Genomic DNA, 20,626 nt, shown 5'->3' with positions numbered 1-20,626 from the left:
AATCACCCCAGAATTCTTTTAGCCGCAGAGACCATCTTTGGAGTTCACGGGATTTTCATGGAATTTTCATCAAAGCTCCCTCAAGCAAAATTTCAGAACTAATTTTGGATTCTTATTAGAATTGGACCTAGAATCCTCATCCAATCATCATAGAATTCTTCTCAGAACTCTCGTTAAAATTTATTTCCAAAATTGTTTCGGAGCTGAATTTTGCGTCTCTAATAATTTAAACAACAATCAAAAGCGGCGCTCGTATTTGTTTTTTTTTTTTTATCTAGTTCGTTTATTTGGGAGGCTCAATCGCGTTAGCTTTACGGAGCCGATAATTCATTGTTCACTGTGTGTAACAAAATTCACTTAATTCTATGTCTAGTAGGAGTTGGGCTGATTACTCGCGGCTTACTCGAGGTTAGAAGGGTACATTTTCGAAGGATAGGATCAGGGGAGGAGCTTGGGGTAGGGTTTCGTTGTCTCATCAGAGCGTTGTCGCCAGTATGAACGGTAGTGCTGTTCTAGCTTCGTCCGGAGTTCGACCGGCTATGGTGGGTGACCAGTGGGCGACGATGAGACTCATCGAGACGGGGGGACAAGACAAACAAAAACTAATAAAGAGAGACAAAAGGAATTAAATTCTTATACTAGACATTTGAAGAAAAACATAAACGGACTGCATATAGCAGAGATCACGGGTTGCCAACACGTCTCTGATAGGAACATAGGGTTGTCTTCCTTGGGCCTCGAGGGTATTCAAAAGTCGCTCTCTGGCGGCGTCATTATCCGTACATTGCCAAACTGCGTGTTCGATGTCATCGTAACCGTTTCCACACCGACAGATGTTGCTGTCCACGAGGTTTATTCTATTGAGATGAGCATCTAGCGAGTAGTGGTTGGACATAAGTCTACTCATCACGCGAATGAAGTCACGACTTAAGCCCAAGCCTTTAAACCACGCTCTCGAAGAAACATTAGGAATAATTGAATGTAACCACCGTCCAAGATTTCCAGTGTCCCAATCGGTTTGCCAACTCGAAAAGGTACTCTGACGCACTAAATGGTAAAATTCATCGTGTGAAATTTGCCTGTCATACAATTCGCCTTCCTGCGCGCCCACCTTTGCGAGAGAGTCCGCCTTCTCATTGCCTGGGATTGAGCAATGTGAGGGGACCCATACAAAGGTAATCATATATGATCTTTCGACCAGCACACACATCTGCTCCCTTACCTTTGAAAGGAAATAAGATGAGTGCCTACCTTGTTTCATCGACCGAATAGCCTCAATCGAACTGAGACTATCCGAGAAGATGAAGTAATGGTCTGTGGGCATATTGGAAATCATCCCCAATGCGAAGTTGATTGCTGCCAGCTCAGCAACAAAAACGGAACAAGGTTCCTGAAGTTTGCGGAAGGCGCTAGAGTTTTCATTGAAGACACCGAAGCCAGTGGATCCATTGAGACGGGACCCGTCTGTAAAATATCTTTTCATGCAATTGACTTGTTGGTACTTTTCAGTAAAAATACGTGGGATAATAATAGGTCGAAGTTGATCGGGAATCCCATGAGTTGCTTGTTTCATGGTCAGATCATATTCAATTGAGGAACTGCGATTGGTGAAGTGAACACGGTCTGGAGTATAACAAGGAAGACACATATCTGATGATATGTAGTGGTGGTAGATTCTCATAAATCGAGATTGTGTGTTCAACCCAAGAATTTCTTCAAAATTAGCAATTATAAGTGTGTTTGTCACTCCGCATTTGATTAGTATTCTGAGAGAGAGCTCCCAGAAACGGTTCTGGAGGGGTGTTACTCCTGCCAGAACCTCGAGACTCATGTTATGCGTTGAGTGCATACAGCCTAGAGCAATACGCAGACAACGATATTGAATTCGTTCCAATTTTATTAGGTGACTTTTTCTTGCCGAGAGAAAGCAGAAAGAGCCGTACTCTAGAACAGAGAGAATTGTTGTTTTATAAAGCGTTATGAGGTCTCCCGGATGAGCACCCCACCATGTGCCGCAAATTGAACGGAGAAAGTTGATCCTCTGCTGACATTTTTGCTTCAAATACGTAATATGGGCATTCCAAGTGCACTTTGAATCAAACCAGACCCCAAGGTACTTGAAAGACAATGATTGAGTAATGTTTCTGCCCAAAAGATTAAGATGCATTTGGGCTGGGTACCGCTTTCGAGTAAACACTACCAGTTCAGTTTTCTGCGGCGAGAATTCGATCCCTAGATTCATAGCCCAAGAAGACAAGTTATCTAAGGAATTTTGCAATGGTCCTTGCAAGTCCACGGCATGTGGACCTCTTACGGAAACCACACCGTCATCTGCAAGTTGTCTTAGCGTGCATTGTTCTGCCAAACAGTTGTCGATATCTTTGACGTAAAAGTTATAAAGAAGAGGGCTGAGACATGAGCCTTGGGGCAGGCCCATGTAGCTAATTCTGGAAGTTGTCAGTTGTCCAAGGGAAAAGTTCATTTGCTTTTCTGACAACAAATTGTACAAGAAATTATTTAAAATTCCAGAAAGTCCACATCTGTGCAGATTGTCTGACAGAATTTCAATGGAAACTGAATCAAAAGCCCCCTTAATGTCCAAGAATACTGAAGCCAATTGCTCCTTGTGTGCAAAGGCCAGTTGAATATCTGTGGAAAGCAGCGCTAGACAATCGTTTGTTCCTTTGCTCTTGCGGAACCCAAATTGTGTATTTGATAGCAAGTTATTTGATTCGACCCAGTGATCGAGTCTCCGAAGGATCATTTTCTCCAACAATTTCCTAATGCACGAAAGCATAGCAATCGGACGGTATGAGTTATGGTCAGACGCTGATTTGCCAGGTTTTTTAATGGCTATTACTTTGACCTGTCTCCATTCAGGCGGTACAATGTTGTTTTCTAGCAAGGAATTGAATAAATCTAGCAAGCGTCTTTTAGCGATATCTGGGAGATTTTTCAGAAGATTGAATTTAATCATATCGCTTCCCGGTGAGGAGTTGTTCGATGAAAGAAGAGCCATACAGAAATCCAGCATTGAGAATGGTCCATCCAGAGAGCCGCCGCTAGGAGACGCTTCTCGAAGAATATTTTGTGCTGGAACTGAGTCCGGACAGACCTTTTTAGCGAAATCGAATATCCATCGGTTGGAGTATTCTTCACTCTCATTGAAAGATGAGCGGTTACGCATGTTGCGAGCCACCCTCCACAAGGTGTTCATTGAGGTTTCTCGTGAGAGTCCCTCGACGAAATTGCGCCAATAACCGCGTTTTTTTGCTTTGATTAATTGTTTCAGCTTTGTCTCAAGCTTTGAATATTCCTCGAAGTAAGTGGAGGTTTTGTGTCTACGAAAAGCTTTGAAAGCATCAGATTTTTCTACATACAATTTTGTGCATTCTTCGTCCCAACCAGGTGTGGCTGGTCTCCTTTTAAAGGGTGCACTTGGAACTTTTCTTTTTTGTGCTTCCAGTGAACTTTTGTAAATCAAATCGGCTAGGAATCGATATTCTTCCAATGGTGGAAGCGCATCTATTGATTCGACACCGATTGTCACCGTCGTTGCATATTTCTGCCAGTCGATGTTCCTTGTAAGATCAAATGGAACCCGAGATGGTTCTGCAGAGTGAGGGCCACACTTTATTGAAATGATGATTGGCAAATGATCGCTACCATGGGGATCATTGATAACCTTCCACTGACAATCCAATGATAGCGATCTTGAACACAAAGATAGGTCGAGTCGGCTTTCTCGAGCCGGAGGTTTTGCTATACGTGTCGCTTCACCAGTGTTCAAAATAGTCAAATTGAAATCGTCACATAAATCGTAAAAAATAGCCGCTCTGGGGATGGAAGAATCGAAACTAGATTCCAGAGTTGACTACGGCTAATGGAGGTTCTTGGTGGAACGTATACTGAAGCTATGCAAAGATCTTTGTTCTTCACATTTATTTGGCAAGCAACGATTTCGACGCCGGATAGAGCAGGAAGGGAAATTTTGTAGAAAGGGTAGCACTTTTTGATCCCTAAAAGTACTCCTCCATAAGAATCGTCTCTATCCAGGCGTATAATGTTAAAATCGTGGAAGTTGAGTTCTTTATCGGAAGAAAGCCATGTTTCACAGAGAGCAAATATATCACAATCAGAATTGTGAAGTAAAAATTTGAACGAGTCTAGTTTAGGCACTAGACTACGGCAGTTCCACTGTAGCACAGTGATCATATCTTCAACCTCGTTCGACGAATTATCCATCGAAAGATATGATTGATGCAAGGAGGGGCCATGAAACAGTCAATTGCTTAAGATATGATTCTAACGTTGGAAGCAAGGCAGAAACTAAGCTTCTTAGAGGGTCTTGTATGTTGAACATGTTTAATATGAATTCCACAATGTCCGAAAAAGCTAGCAAACCTCGTTCGGACTTGGATTTCTTTTGAGAAGTTTGAGGAGCAGCTTTTTTATTTTTTTTATCTTTGTTGGGCAATGGCGGAAAATTCTTGCTGCATCCAGGGATTGGATCAACAGGAGCCTTCGGTTTTGTTTTTTCATCCCCATTACCCTGGGAATTTGGCAATCGTCTGGAGGTGACTTTAGTTTTCTTACGGCGCACTTTCGGGGAGGGGCATTTTCTTTTTGAGGAACCGTCTATTTTTGAAGGTGCGTGTACCACCGTAGAATCACCTTCATCGGATGAGTCAGAGTCCGATTCTTCAACTGACAAAACCGAAAATTGGTTTGCATCTTGGACGGCTGATGCAGCCTTCAACATTTGAGCATATGTCTGCTTGGAGCGTCCAGAGATTGAACGCTGCACTTTATCGGAGTGCTGTTTGTACATCGGGCACTCCTGCAAGGGGTGAGGATTCTCGCCACAGTAAGCGCATTTTACTGATTCTTTGTGGCAAGAATCCTCTTTGTGGTTTTCACCACATTTGCCACAACGAGTTTTGTTGCCGCAATGGCTGGCCGAGTGTCCCAGCCTTTTGCAGTTGGTACAATTATATACCCTCTGTACAAACAACCGCACCGGAAAAAAAGCACCATCAATTTTAACAAAGTTTGGGAGAACTGAACCTGCGAAAGTCACCCGGAACGAGTCTGAATGTTTATAAACTTTTTTACCGTCTAGCAAAGATGCTGAATGCAGTTGCCTTACATCCAGTATCTTCACTAGCGCGGTAGCGAATGTCGAGTTTTTAAAAGTTCCCGAGGCATGTTTCAAGTCCTCGACAGTCAGACTCGCGTCGGAGACCACGCCTTCTATCTCCACATCTCGAGAAGGGATGTAGATGTTGTACTCAACACTAAACAACTCGTGATCAGCAATTTTATTTGCCACATCATAAGTCGGTGCTTCTACACGCAGTTTGTTGAATCTTTCTTTGTGTACCAAGATTCCCGGATACTTACGCAGCAAATCTCTCGTTATGTCGAGAGTTTTCAAAGGTTTATTTTTGGGCCGAAAAAAGACAACCCATGGTCCTTTCGAAGACGGTTCATAGTATCTGGTTCGCGTAACGTAGGCATCGGAAGATGCCATAAGTGTTGCGCAAAAGCGGTGCGCAACCACTTAAGAAGGAAAAAAAATAAAACCTTCACTAATTAATTAATTTTAATTACTAGTAATTAAATTTTTTGCCCGACGTACGAACAAATCAAAAAAAAAAAAAAAAAATCGAAACAAAAAAAAACTTATATCTACTTGCAAAAAGTTGTCTCACTATGACCCATACTCCCCTACCAGGGGTGAGAGACAGAGTCACGCGCCACGAGGCAAAATTAAACTACAATAGGGAGGCAATGGACTTGCAAAATGTATTGTCTAATACTTATGCCGGTTGTAAACAACCTATCAGCCGTTGCAGCTAGATGGTCCGTTTGCTGCTGCTGGTGGTGATGATTGGTGTTGGTGGGTCGGCACGATGATGAAAAATGACTTGACGACCGGATGGATTACCGGGGTGGATTAAAGCTGGATGGCAACTCCAAGGGGCTCGGCCCATGGAATTCCACTTCCTCTGTTGCACACTGGTCACTTGGGGCACCCAATGGGGGGGGGTGAAAAAACCGCTCGGGCGGAAAAAAACACCGAAAAAAATTAGATGCCGCGCGACTGAGACCGGGACGTTGTTAACCGACTGAGTGTTCAACTAGGAATGAGTCGTATTTGTTTAGCCAAGTTTAATTATATAGGTAAACCTGGCTTAAGATTTAAGCAGATATGAAAAGATCGGTCTTCAGAGCACTTAATTTTACATCAGACTTTCGTAGTCTGTACTTTGGAATTCTTCTGTGATATAACTTGGTGTCATCCCTAGAATCCTTTAAAATTCTCTTAAGATTTACGTTGGTTTTTTAAAGTTCTTAATCATCCTTGAAAGACATTTGAAAATCTATCACAGAAAGAAGGAAAGAAGATTTTTAATCGAAATTGAAGGCATTTCCCAATAGTTTTACTGGTGTTCTCAAGTTTTGCGGTTCACTGGTCATCCTAGTTGAAAAATTTCAATGTTTTTAAAGATATGTATATTTTGTTAAAACTACTGTCAACTTTCTTAGTGCCGTACTCAATTTAAACATTTTGTTAATATTTTTGAATTTCACTCTATTTTAGTAGTGAGAAAGTGACTTCAGTGACTTTTTCATTTTCATTTTCATTTTCATTTTGCAGCGTTTGGTGGGGCAATGGGAGCGCAAGTCAATCCAAAGCCGAGGATAAAGGACGGGTAATGGCTGAATAGTCTATGCGGACCACTTGAACGCCATGGGAAAAGGAAGGGATTGAAGAGCCCGGTTATTGGGGGGTTTTGAGGAAATGACACATAGTGATGCTAAATGTAAAGAAACATAAAATCCATCTCCCGCTGATTCATCCTTTCACATATATACCAAATTGATATTTTAAAGTAATAATCAAAATAAATAGACAATACATGAAAAGGCTAGTTGCCAGTTGCTTTAAAGGCTAGTTGCCTCCCTAAGCGGACCCTCCGCATCCTAACTCTTCTGTTAATCCACTTAATGCTACTAGGCTGTCTAAATTTTCTTATTTAAGTTCGTTTGATGATTATGATATCTCTAGTCTAATTTAATAAATAATTGAAATCTCTAATCTACCTACCATGATTTACTAAGTACCTGCACTTGTGAATGTAATCTAAAATTTAACGTGTTTCGAGTTGTTTTTGACTTTGACCTATAGGGGAATTTACGTATTCTCGTCAATCTAAGCAGCGTCCGAACTTCTATTAGCGATTTCTCAGCGTCACACACATACATGACAGGTTTGTTTGTTGACATTTATCTGCTGCTTGCTGTTCTACCAATTCCAATCGACAGAATTGATCAAAACGGGTTGAACATGTTTTTACAACGCTCCAAACTTCTCAGGTGAGTGTGACTATTGTCGGCAGTCTCTTTTTCTTCGGCACCCTTTCCATTTGAACTGCGTGTTAACCAGCTGTTCTATTATCGGCAACTCGAAATCAGCCGTATTTTGTAGTGTGTATATTTCATTTAAAGAAATATATGGCATAACAGGATTGCACAGTCGTAAAAATGTAATCAGATTGAAGCTGAAAAGGTAAGGAATCGGCTTAATATATTCAGCGAATAGTTTTGATGGGAAAATACAGTGAAATTAACGTTTCAATTTCGGTTGCCGAAAACAGTCAATGGGTGCCGAAGCCATAATTTACCCTATTTAATATATATTAGTTCTTCCCAGGTGACACCTTCAAGTGACTAAAATGCTTCACTTTGAAGTTAGTTTCCTAGCTGATTTTTAAATTACATAGGATATATGCTTCAACTACGCTCACACGTTTCCACTATGTCGCACCACAAAAATACGTATGGTTATGTCACAATAGAAGCACGCCACAGTGGAAATCCCGAGCCATAGTTCAAACACTTATCCCAAATCAAAATGAAGCACATATAAGATTAGTTGCAATACCATGTACCAAAATGGTGTTTAACATTGTTCCCTGAGTAATACCTCAATGAAAACAACAACGAAAGCTTGTCACGCAAGTAGAAGGAGCACTGTTGGGCACTTTCTGAAATATTTCAATAGTATAATTCCCTTGCAAACCCAAATAAATCTATCTGCGTAAAAATAATTAAAATAAGAGTGATTTGCGGCAAAACCCACCAGTATCGCACCCAACATCAGTGCCTATACGTAAGCGTACTACAACGCGGCTTTCAACTAAAGGAGTAACAAGTGTGATACTATCACTTCAGGCTAGAACTTTGGTTCGCTTATGCAATGGTTCATCAGAGAGGGGAAGCTGAGTAATCCTCATCGCATGCTCATGACACTATTCTGTCACGGCATGAGCCAACGATGCCGGACCTAAACCAACCGTCTCCAACGCTCCACTATGAAGCATAAGATTAGGCCCGCCCACCAACGTCCAGGTTAAAAAACTAGCCAAGGGGAGGGTAGTAGTGAGAAAGTGACTTCAGTGACTTTTTGGTGTAAAAAGTGACTTTTTAGTGACTGGTTTCAAAATAGTGACCAGCCCTGTAATTGTCATGCTTTTTTCATTCTACCCTTCGCCATTCACCCCCAAATAGTTTCCTTAAGTAATCAGAATAAGAACGATATGACAGTTGCCGTACAAACGCAACTCAATTGAACGCAGATTAAAGGTGTTCAGATTTAAATCCCAATTTCGGGTTTATGTGGTTCTGGTTTTTTTATTGGAATGCTCCGCAAGCTTAACTAAATTGAATTCTTGCATACTATTGTTTTTTTTTTTCGTCGGTGTCTGTTCTTCAAGCGACACCATCAGCACGTGGGCCGGTATCAACGGTTTTACTATCCTTTCGAAGGACGTGACAAGAGATGTTTTGTATTAGAATCCCATCGACCAGTCCTCTATTGGGATGGGATTGAACTATGACCCACTGAGGTGAAAAAGCAGTCACGCTTGCCACTCAACCACCGATGTCTAACACAAAGTTGAATGATTTTAAGCGTTTCTCAATAAAAGAGTATCCATGATTTCGTTAATTGACGAAGCAGATCGAAACCATCCACAGGAATTAGGTCTTTTTGATAATGGATCGTTGCTGTTCTCAATTTCGTCAAGCTGAATAATGGATTAGATTCTAAGTAATCAAACCACCGATGTAATATTGCATTAGTTTTTTTTTTGCAATTACATCCATATTTGACACACAGCCAATGATAAGAACTCAGAGAGAGAAGTGACACTCTCTAAATTATTCTCATGGGCTGTTTACATCACCTGAAACGCCAGTCATCTGCGAACAACTGCAAGCTGAATGCATTAGGTTCTAAGTGACAATGACAGATTGTTTTCGTCGATTTTGTCTTTGCATTCCAACGGCCATGAATAGAAATTTTCAGCTATTTTCAACACACAGTTTGATAAAAGAAGTTATTATCTAGTCTCTAATACAGTAAACACGGCAAGAAACGGTGTTGTAGTCAAGTTATTACCGCAAGAAAAACTCGATGAAGAGATCCGATCAATGTTACTTAGAACATACATTGTTCGGTTTGATATATTTTCAATTGAATTTGATAATTAGCATCACTGATTAGCATTATGTCGGAGCATTATATAAGTTGATATGACCTCATTCTGTAGATCACGAAAGCAAGTAACACTTCAAAAGGGCCAAACTGCTTTTATAAACAATTATTTAAGCCTTATTTCACATGTAAATTAACAACACTATCAATCATGGGAATGTTTCCTCTACTAGTTGGTATGCCCGAGCGAAGTCCAGAATCAAAATGACAGCAAATTGAAATCAAATTTTGATATCAACATCAAACTGAAATCATAATTTTATTTACTTGCCGAGTAGCAAATTTAGATGCAGAGTAACAGTACAGTAAAATGAAAACAAAATTTGATATCATATTTGTCAATCGTAAAATGAACTCAAATTACGATTTTAATTTGATGTTGACATGTCAAAATTTCACTTCGATTTGCTATCATTTCGATGTAGGACTTTGCTCGGGTAGTTTGCAGGAGTGAGTGGTTGAAGTTATTGTTTACAAAAGCAGTTTCGACCTAATGAAATGACATCGAATTGTTCTGCAAAATTTCTGAACTATCCTGGAGATCATTCAGAGTTACACTGGAGATCATCAGGATATTCAAAAGTTGTGTTCGAAGTTGAGCTACCCGAGCAAAGTCCAGCATCAAAATGACAGCAAATCTAATTTAAATTTTGATATCAATATCAAACTAAACTCATAATATGAATTCAGTTTATGCGTTTGACAAATTTGATAATACATTTTGTTTTTATTTTGCTGTATATTTGCTCTTCAACAATATGCTGTTGCAGTTTTGTTTTCATTGCCTTATCTACTCTTTGATTGTCATACAGCTACTCGGAGCTACGACAAACGTCTTTCAGAGACAAGAGATAGCAAGTTAAGCAGATCTATCAACCATTCGTCAATAATTATGAAGGTTTCGTTCGAATCTTGTCGAATCATGTGACTTCTAATCAGCTTATCAGAACATTCCTTAAATAATTCAATGTTGTTGGTTGCGCGAAAGGTTTGTACACTTTTACAAGCTGATTTCAATAAAAAAAAAAATTAGAACAAATAATAATTTTAGCTGCAGATAAGCTTGCACAGGAAAAATTTACCTTATGAAGCTAATTTTTGTCTGTATAAGCTGGTCTGCAGCTAAAATTGATTGTTGGGTTAATGGTGCGATTTGAAGAAGACTTGTTTCAGTCGTTGTATCAGTAATTTGAAAAGTAACCTTGATAAAAACTTACCTAAGCACATAGGCATCAATCTGCTCGTTCCTGGTGAAACTGATGATCTCGCATCGCACTGTCTTCAACAGTGCATCCCACATGGGTCTGTAATTAAAAATATAAGATAGAATGATGAGTGCTATTGACAAAGGAAGACTCATATTTTAATTGAGGTCAGATAAGATATAAAAGCACAATTGATGATAAAACACAGTCCCATCTGCAACGTAACGGATGGTCAATCTGTAGGTTCTGGGTTGTTTTTGGATGGGTCACAGGGATTAATATAACTTCTTCTTATTCTTCTTCCTCTTCTGGCTTTAAGGTACTTACACGAGCTTGTGCCAATTTCACTGCTATTAATTGAGAGCTTTCTATGCCAACCATTGGAAATTTATATCATGTGTGGCAAGCACAAAAATACTCTATGCGAGAAACCTGGACCAAACGATTGTTTGAACATAATTTGATGAAACATATTTAACTACTTTGTTAATTTTTTTGTAAATATGAGTAGCTCAAATTTACTCACTGCAACTTGGTTGGTTAAACCAATGTCATCTGACAGAATGTTCTGATTTCAAGATTTAGTTTTCATTCATTAAAAGATCCAAGATGGCTCTTGCCTAGGCCAGGGTCTGCTTAGGCCTCATTTGCTTTCTAGGGATCGATGGCTTGTAAGTTTTTAATGATGTGGTGGTGTTAGTGTTTTCATTTCCCACCCATTTCTGGCTACCCGGAAATCGTAAATTGCTGAACACTCTTCCCGGGAATTCTCGAGAATCGGGAAATATTTTTATCCATTAAGCCAGTTATAATTTTCGGTAGTTATTTATTAAAATTTGAACATCGCCAGGGTTTCCCCGGAAGGTTTTTCCGACATTTTCTGGAAGTTTCTTCCAACTTCCCCTTGAAGATTTCAACCAGCTTCTTCGGGAGGATTCTTGCGATTTCTCTGGGAGGTTTCGTTCGACTTTGCATGGAAGATGCTTTAAAGTATTTTTAAACTTGCCCTGGAAGAACCGAAGTTTCATCAACTTTCCATTCCAATGGCATCTTCAGATTACCCTCAGAAGTCCTACTGGCTACCGCTGGAATTGGAAATTATTTCCCATTTCACCCGGACTTCTCACGGAAAACTTTTCTGAATTATTCCGAAAGTTTCATCCAGCTACCTAACTTTGCATGTGTCTTCTGACTCCCAGAAATTTCTTTCAACTTTTCCTGGAAGTCTCTTCTATCTTCGCCCGGGAATTTCTCACAGATTGCTCAGAAGCGTCTACCGGCTACGTTTGGAAGATTCTTCACCAGTAAGATTCACAAGATTCGCACTAAAGATTCGTCAGACTTTCTATCAATTTTCCCCAAAAGCTTTCCCAACTTTCTACGGAAGTTTCTTCCAACTTTTCTTACTGTGGTGTATTTCTACTTCACCGGATGTTTTTACTGCTGAATTTTTTTGACATTCCCCAGAAGACACTTCCAACTTCACCTCGAAGTTTTCCCTGAAAGTCCTTTTGGCTACCCCTGGAAGCGTCGTCTAATTTATACGGGAAGTTTTTTCAGAGTTTCCCTGCAAATTTCTTTCGCCTTTTCCCGGCAATTTCCTCCAACGTCTCCTATAACTGTCTACTGGCTCCTTTGGAAAGACTCTTATATTTTCCTCAATAACTGGGTAGTGTGGTAATTTTTAGTAAAAAATATGTTTTGCATGGTTTTTGTACAAAGAAATAGATTCACGGGAAGTCAAACTAGTTTCCCGGGAATCGGGAAATGACATTTTGTTTGTAATTTTAACTATATGTTTTGTATTACTTCTGCGTGAAGTCAACGATTTACATAGTAGAAGATGCTAATTTCAAATAACAGACTAAAGTGGTAATTTTTGTACGATAGATGAGGAGATGAAAGTTGAAATTCGATAGAACTGTTTCAAACACATCGTCGGTACATGAGCGAGCCGGCGATCATCTCTTTTTGCCAGTGGTGGCAGGGAATACCCCTCACCATCCCTCTCCAACGGGGGAGTTTGGTAAAGAGAGATGATCAAACCGATTTGTACCTTCCTAAAAAGTTGTCCTTGTTCCTCTATATACAATTTGCACACTGCCGTACTCTAACTGAAATATCAACTCTATACTTTCATCTCCTCATCTACCGTACAAAAATTACCATTTTAGTCTGTTATTTTAAATTAGCATCTTCAACTATACAATTTTTGTAAATTTCCTGGGTAGGAAACACTAGGGTGGTGTGATTTCAAGACCAAGGAAGTTTGGGAGTGTCCAGAATCCCCCATTGGAAAGACTGGAAACCCCCTCAATATTGAGTGAAATCCTCCCTGGGGATGTCCGGATTCTCCCCTGGAATAGTCCATATTCCCTCTTTGGATTGTCCGAAGTCCCCTTTGATATTGTTGCGAAGCCGCTCTTCCATCGATTTTGAGGGAGCAGCTTGCAGTTTCTTTCGTACACGTGCAATACCAAAATTAAATTGCTTCCCCATTGCCGAAAAATTTTCCCGTTTGAGCAGTGCAAGCTCACCGTTTAAAATGTTGAAATACGTAAATTTGCTTTGCTTGACAGTATCGGTTGCTATGCGTGATGTTGAGCAACGCGAGTTACTCAGTGTTACTCAAAATTAACTTCGATTTCACTCATGATCAAAAACTGTCTTGCCCCAAGGAATTAACCCTAAGACAAGCTTAATGATACGGAAACCATATTCTACCCCTAATACTAGGGCCTAGACAATTTCATAAATGTTTATCGATCAAACAATCAATCAAAGATAATTCTAAGGAGAGCTTCAATGGAATACCGATAAAAATTTCAAGAGAATCTCTGCTGAATATAATTAAAAACATTTTGCCGAATTCCAAGCTGACGATAGTTTTAAGGAAATGTCTAAGCATTTTGAAAGAATTTAAAGAGATTTCCAGGAGGGTTTCAAAGAGGAGACCTTCACACGAAATGTATAATATTATTTTCAAAAAAATCTGAGTATCGTTCCAGAATATTCCGGCATGGAACAACATTTGGAGATTAAAAAAGTTGACATAAAATTACGTGTCCAATGGTTAGAAATTACTTAGGATTCTCACTTTAATAATTTAGGAAAATTATCATCACCCCATGGCTTGACAAATTTCCAAAACTTTTTTTTTAGATTTTAGACTTAATTTTTGGTAAGAAACAAATAAAAAATTTCAGAATTACGAGCTTGAAAAAATATTCCGGATTATAAGTGAAATATTCGAGACATCAGACTTAGAATAATCGAACATAATTAATTCAAGATATACATAGGGGAAGTGGCTCTAATGTTGGCCTATGGATCTAAGATTGGGCCCATCGCTAAAAATCGGCTATTTATCAATTTTATCTAGATGAACGCGTCATTGGGACGGTACTTATGGATATTTTGGTCGCTATTGAAAACTTAGTCGATTGCTGAATTTATGTATGGGCCCAAATTAGGGGCATTCAGGCCGACATTACATCCATTTCCCCTATGTACATTAGACTGATGCAAAATTTTAAATGAACTCATTTAGTAAGAAACTAACTTGGCACAAACCATTTGAAGTTTATATGAAAAATACTATGGGAAAGCCATTTTGTTGGATCACAACTATCTAACAATTCACCATAGGGTAAATTATGGCTTCGGCACCCATTGACTGTTTTCGGCAACCGAAATTGAAACGTTAATTTCACTGTATTTTCCCATCAAAACTCTTCGTTGAATGTATTAAGCCGATTCCTTATCTTTTAAGCTTCAATCTGATTACATTTTTACGACTGTGCAATCCTGTTATGCCATATTTTTCTTTAAATTAAATATACACACTACAAAATACGGCTGATTTCGAGTTGCCGATAATAGAACAGCTGGTTAACACGCAGTTCAAATGGAAAGGGTGCCGAAGAAAAAGAGACTGCCAACAATAGTCACACTCACCTGAGAAGTTTGGAGCGTTGTAAAAACATGTTCAGTCCGTTTTGATCAATTCTGTCGATTGGAATTGGTAGAACAGCAAGCAGCAGATAAATGTCAACAAACAAACCTGTCATGTATGCGTGTGACGCTGAGAAATCGGTAATAGAAGTTCGGACGCTGCTTAGATTGACGAGAATACGTAAATTCCCCTATAACCTTTGAAAAATGATAACTGTGCTTGTAGGAAATTTTCACAGCTACAACTTTGTTGAAGACCACTTATCTTATGATTATGCTCTACCAAATGTTCAGCAGGCAACATTGGTGTTTCTGGCGCGTACAATAGAGCACACAAATCATGGCTCCTGCAGAATACAATGTTGGCCACAAAACACCTGCTTGGTCATGCCATAAGACCATCAATCCAGTGGCGTCTCGTCCATATGTGCACCTCATGCACTGCACAGTCTCGAATTTTCAAAAAATAAAATTTACATTTCATAAAAATTAAGAGGCAAAAATTTAATACTCAATTAAAATCATTTTTGTCCGCCCTATTTATTGGTTTCATATGGATAGTAACTTTATTATCCACCACATCGCTGGATAGTAGCTGAATTGTTTACCACATCGCTGCTCAACCTCTGTTTTAACCACCACTGAAAGAAATGTACGTAAAACAGAAGCGAGGCATAGCGATCTTGTTTTCACGTACAGGCATGCTGGGACTTTACAACGTGCAGACAACACTCTTTTTGGGCTTCTATGGCGAATGAGCGACACAAAACAAGCAAGGAAAATATGCCTTCGTTCTACCAAAGCCACCGCATGCTTAGTTCTTCCAGTCTGAGCACTTGTGTGAGCTTGTGCACCAGAAACGCTCGTATTTACAACCATATCAGTTGTATATGTATTGAAGTCCCGTAAGCATAATTGCCGCTGTGTTAGTGTTTATTTTGTGCACTTCTATCTTTGCACAGTTTAAAGAGAAGAGAATTATTTGGCACGTATAGGCAACGTCGTATTTGAGTTTCTCTCTGAATTGATTAAATCTTGGAGAGCCGTCATTCGTTGTATACCTACCTACACGCACACATCGAATTTTTAAATTTTTAAATTTTCTCGCTACCATGTCTGCATTTCATTCAGTAGCCTCAGCGCATTGATGGAATATTGTTCATGGCATAGTGCAAAATTAAATAGGAATTATGGAACAGGATATTGTTGATGACATCCTGAAAAGACCGTTTGCCAGAATGTCCATGGAGGAATAAATGCTTATTGCGAGAATGGACGTCCCACGACCAAAGTTGGACAAATTGATGAAAACGACATGTAAAAGAAATGGTAAAATCATAACGCGGAACTTTGCCGAAAATGGACAAGTGGAAATTGTTGGTTGTGTCACATGCTCGAGGAAATTGCGCGGGAAGTGGAGCATTTCGAGGAAATCGCAATTGGCGTCAACTCTACGCTACTGCTTAGGAAACGGTGAGTAATGGTGACAAATATCATAAACATGAGACTTAAAAAGAAAATCAATGTTTCTATGCAAGAGTAAGCAAAACTGGTAGCAGAACTGTTCCCCATTATCATTTTTTTTTAATTTTTTATGCAGGTACCCCCGTCGAAAGATTTGTAGGGTAAACGCTCCTATAGTTGCGGTACGTTAGAAGCGTTAGGTTCCTATAGTTGTGTATGGAGACTCCGTACACAACTATAGGAACCTAACGCTTCTAACGTACCGCAACTATAGGAGCGTTTCCCCTATCCCATTTTTTTTATTATGCATCAAAATTGGCTGCACTTTGGTGCACAACTAGTGAATTTTCTCATGTGACGCCACTGCATCAATCTCTTTAACAATTAATAACTATTTAATTTGACGTTTGACTAATAAAAGATTTTCCGCAAAGTTGTAGCTGAGAAAATTTCATATAAGAATAGCTATAGTACTTTTAAACAACCATAATAATAGCTATAGTACTGTTTAACCCATAATAATAGCTATAGTACTTTTAATAAAGGCAAGTGTTTGACACATAAAACCTGTCAAATTCGCTTTCAGATAGTCTCAATCAGCAATTTTACGACTCACTCTGAGTGAACGCTCACGAATCATAAAATCGCTGATTGTGACACTTTGATAGCGAAATTGACAAATTGTATATGTAAAACACATACTTTACAACCTCTTTTTTTAACAAGCAAGTACGACATATCATAATAACATCTAATGATTTCATAATTCCGAGAAAAAAAATATAATAAGTCCGGAGATGAACTAGTCATAGGTTAAAAATCTCCTTAATAAAGAATTAAAAAATATATATAGTAAGTGAATAAAGGCCTGCAGTGGAAAAAATGCTAGGCCCAAAAGTTAACAAAAAGTTTGGTTTTCCCATAGTAATTTACATATAAACTTTAAATTGTTGTGCAAAGTCAGTTTCGTATCAAATGAGTTCCAATTTTGGGTTGCTAATCAGGACCCGATTTGGAACCGTTTGAGCTGAAATTTAAAATTTTGCATTAGTCTAATGTACATATAATAAAATATACTTTAAGGATCCACTCAAATTGCCGGTAATTTCCCGGTTCTGTACGATTCCTTGTTAAATCCCGGTTGACGTACTAAGCCCCTCGCAATCGTGCCTAAAAAACAAATTATTGAATTGTTTACATTCAATTAAATTAAGTTTTGTAGTGAATTCAATTCAATGCACTTCAACCAGGTTGAACGAAACGAAAGAAAAAAATAACATCTTTAAAGAGGCAATAGGTAGGGTAGAGCACTACTTCGGCTAATTGTCCATTTTGGGTCTATCGAACAGAAAACATTAAATAAATCCATTGTTTCAGAGTTAACAAGTCAATTATGCGTTTGGTACGATACTTTAGATCCATAGCTACCCAACAAAGTCAATTAGAACGCGTGATTTGAATGTTTACACAAATTTTTCTCAAAGACAAAATAAGCGCTCCGACCGAAACAATTTTTATCTTTATCCGATAGGCCGAAGTGAATTCAATGACGTTTGAATGGCGTTTCAATGCATCCCAAGTAGCATTGCAAATTTTATTGAGGTTTTAAAGCATTCTACAAGTCTAAATCATAGTCTACAGAACCCTCATAAAACCCAAATTATTACTTGGGATTAGGTATAATTTAGAAACCGTAAGCCGAGTTTGGGGTCAAGAAACAGTGTTAGATTTTTAACAATATCTCAACAATTTGTTTCTCTTTCGCAAATTTTACAGTACGTACGGAAAGATAAATAAACTTAAAAGTCATCTACAGTAAAAACATTTCGTTTTGTAAAAAAAATCCCTCAAAAAATAGAGGCAAAGGACGAGTTGTGCTTAGTAGGCCAAAAATTAGATCTAAGCCCTATTACACGACTATTTCGACATGAGTTGTGCATTGTTTTAGATGCAATATTACAAAATATGTTTACTGTGCAGTAGGGATTTTTAAACTCCACACTTCAAAGATTCTTTTGAGGTTCGAGGTGAACATTGAATTACCTAGCAATTAGTTTTATCGTGCTTGTAACTACTGACAAACTGAAAAATATTCCTTAATGATGCTCTAAAACCCTTAAGATTCGATTTCAACCCTTTCGAAGAGTTTGTTGATCCTGTTGATCAATTTGATCCCAATCCATGGTCATTTCCAGAAATTCACAGCCTTCATTTAAGCGAACAATAATTACCGACGGCAACAAGTATGAATCTGTTTACGTCATCATTCAATAATATGCCACAAGTTTCTGAAGCGTGTAAGTGCGAAAAATTACATTACCTAACGGGTGTTCAATAAAAAATTAGAATTTTTTCAGTCATATAGCTAGTAAAAAAAAAATTTCACCGAATTCAGTATTTTTTATTAAAAACATAATGTTTATTCTTCAAAAAAAACGGCAATGAATATTGGAGAAGGGGCCCTGGTCAGCAGTACGACGCAACTTAGTCGCGATGCTCTCACAAGAGCGCTGGACGGCACTGAAATCATTCCCATTTTTTATTGAACACCCGTTAGGTAGTTCAACGACATGAGGTCAACAATATTAGCCTCTTTTAGTCGAATTTTAAGAACTAATTATTAAACTCCCTGCATTATTACAAATCAAAGCGAATCGGCAATCGGTTCGGAAAGTGCATATCGTGCTTCACCCATTAATTTGCTGATTCCAAACAGACACAAAACTCGCTTCACTACGATTTAGGCTGGAAACAGAGTAAATATTGACGAACTTCACCGGAATGATACACAATGATTGACTGCTTTTTTCCGGTCCGGTTCGCTCATAGGACAAACCGGTTTTATTTCGCATTTTTTAATCAGGCGTCGAAGTTTAAAGAGCTTACTTTGGAAACGGGAAATTTTATTTGTGTTCGAGAATTGATCAGTCAATATTTATTGCAACCCATCAGTTATTCTGATGCGATTATCAAACTGTACATTAATTAATTCTTACAACAATTAGCAAAAAAATGTGCGTGGTTCGTAGTTGGTAACTTATTACGAAGGGCCATACTCGAAAATGAAGGCAATGGTTTTGAAGACCGGTTTCTCTAAAATGTAATCCAGGCAAACCACCAGCAGCTTCCGGTAATGAAAGTTTAGACTATCAGATGGTGAAGTCAGTTTACATGGAAGACACATTTTTTGAGAGGTTGCCAATGTGCATTTTTCATCCCATCATGCCCACGCGGAAGCGCAGGGCGCATCAAGCAAACACGTGATCAATGCATCAACCGCACCGGCGTCAGCAAAAATCAAATTCTGGAACATTCGATTTGCTTTTACTTTCCGTGTCTTCTCTCGGCCTTTCATCAAACTGAAACACAGCCACTTCACCAAGACATACCATTTTTGGCATAGTAATGTTAGTTTTTGTACGCCGCAACGCTGGTCCCCATACAAACAAGATCACTACTGATAAAATCGAATGCTCCTCTAATTCAGCCATAAATACTTGGAAGAGTCTGGTAGTTGCGAAAATGTGAGCTTTATTTTTTGTTAAACATCGTCCCTAGATTTGATCTTCAGCAGACGATATCGTGAGATGCTTTACGATTCGAATGCAAACCATTTGGTACAGTCTAAATATAGCAAAAAACCTATCCCAACTCTTGGCGCACCAATTGGAAATAGATGTGTGTACATCCAAATCAGTAGAATGCAATTACTAATCAAGTAAACAAATAAATAAATCAGTAGAATGCAATTACTAATCAAGTAAACCATAGCAGGACAAATCACTGACTCAACGAAAAGCAAATATTGTCGTGGCAATTTTTCCAGAAGAGGTGTCAGGTTTCGCGTTCAAGCTGAGCAGTGCAAGAACTGACCGGTTAGCTTCACGTGTTTGGTGTTGATAAGCCAGTGGCACATGTTTATAGCCGTACATGTATTTGCACTCCATGAAGAATGTATTGTAGAGAGGAACCTCTGTTGTCAACGATACATGACGGTCTTGTACGCCTACAGCCACAAATGCTGGAGCACGCATGGATAAGCACAGTGGTAGAAATTGACGTAGTTCACTGTTAGATAGCTTTCGATATTTTCTCTGTAATAATTCTTACTTCTGTTTTTTAATGTTTTAAAAATTCTTTGGATTTCCTCCGGCAGCGATTTTATGGATGAAACATGTCTGAATCCATGCCACATGTTGATAGTCTTGGAGTTTGAAGGTGATAGATCTATTGTAGATCTTGCGACCCATTCCAAGAATGCATGCTCATACACGTCCATCTGAGACCACTCTCACAATCAATAAGCCCCTCATGCATACAGTACTTTTATCAAAATGGCACTGTACACACACTTGGGTCCATCGCTTACTCAAGTTAAACGGCGTGGACACAGTATTGCAATCTATATTACTACACACTGTTGAAGCAACTCGTCCGT

At 38.9% G+C, this 20,626-nt stretch overlaps 1 protein-coding gene across 2 annotated transcripts in view; it reads right to left on the bottom strand.

Annotated features, from left to right (window-relative positions):
• The window catches only part of SamDC (S-adenosylmethionine decarboxylase), a 62,922-nt gene that overhangs the window by 33,031 nt on the left and 9,265 nt on the right, over window positions 1-20,626 (bottom strand). For both annotated transcript variants that reach the window (XM_065222320.1, XM_065222321.1), the window contains exon 2: window positions 10,783-10,869. In XM_065222320.1, coding sequence (XP_065078392.1) covers window positions 10,783-10,869 — 87 coding nt within the window. The remainder of the gene's footprint in view (window positions 1-10,782; window positions 10,870-20,626) is intronic.

The sequence above is a fragment of the Ochlerotatus camptorhynchus genome, unplaced genomic scaffold (genome assembly GCF_037179485.1).
Source record: "Ochlerotatus camptorhynchus isolate MF236.1 unplaced genomic scaffold, CSIRO-AGI_Acam_v1.1 ptg000165l, whole genome shotgun sequence".
In the NCBI taxonomy this organism is placed as follows: domain Eukaryota; kingdom Metazoa; phylum Arthropoda; class Insecta; order Diptera; family Culicidae; genus Ochlerotatus; species Ochlerotatus camptorhynchus.
The sequence above is the reverse complement of the archived record's forward strand: the minus strand, read 5'-3'. Positions and strand labels throughout refer to the sequence as shown.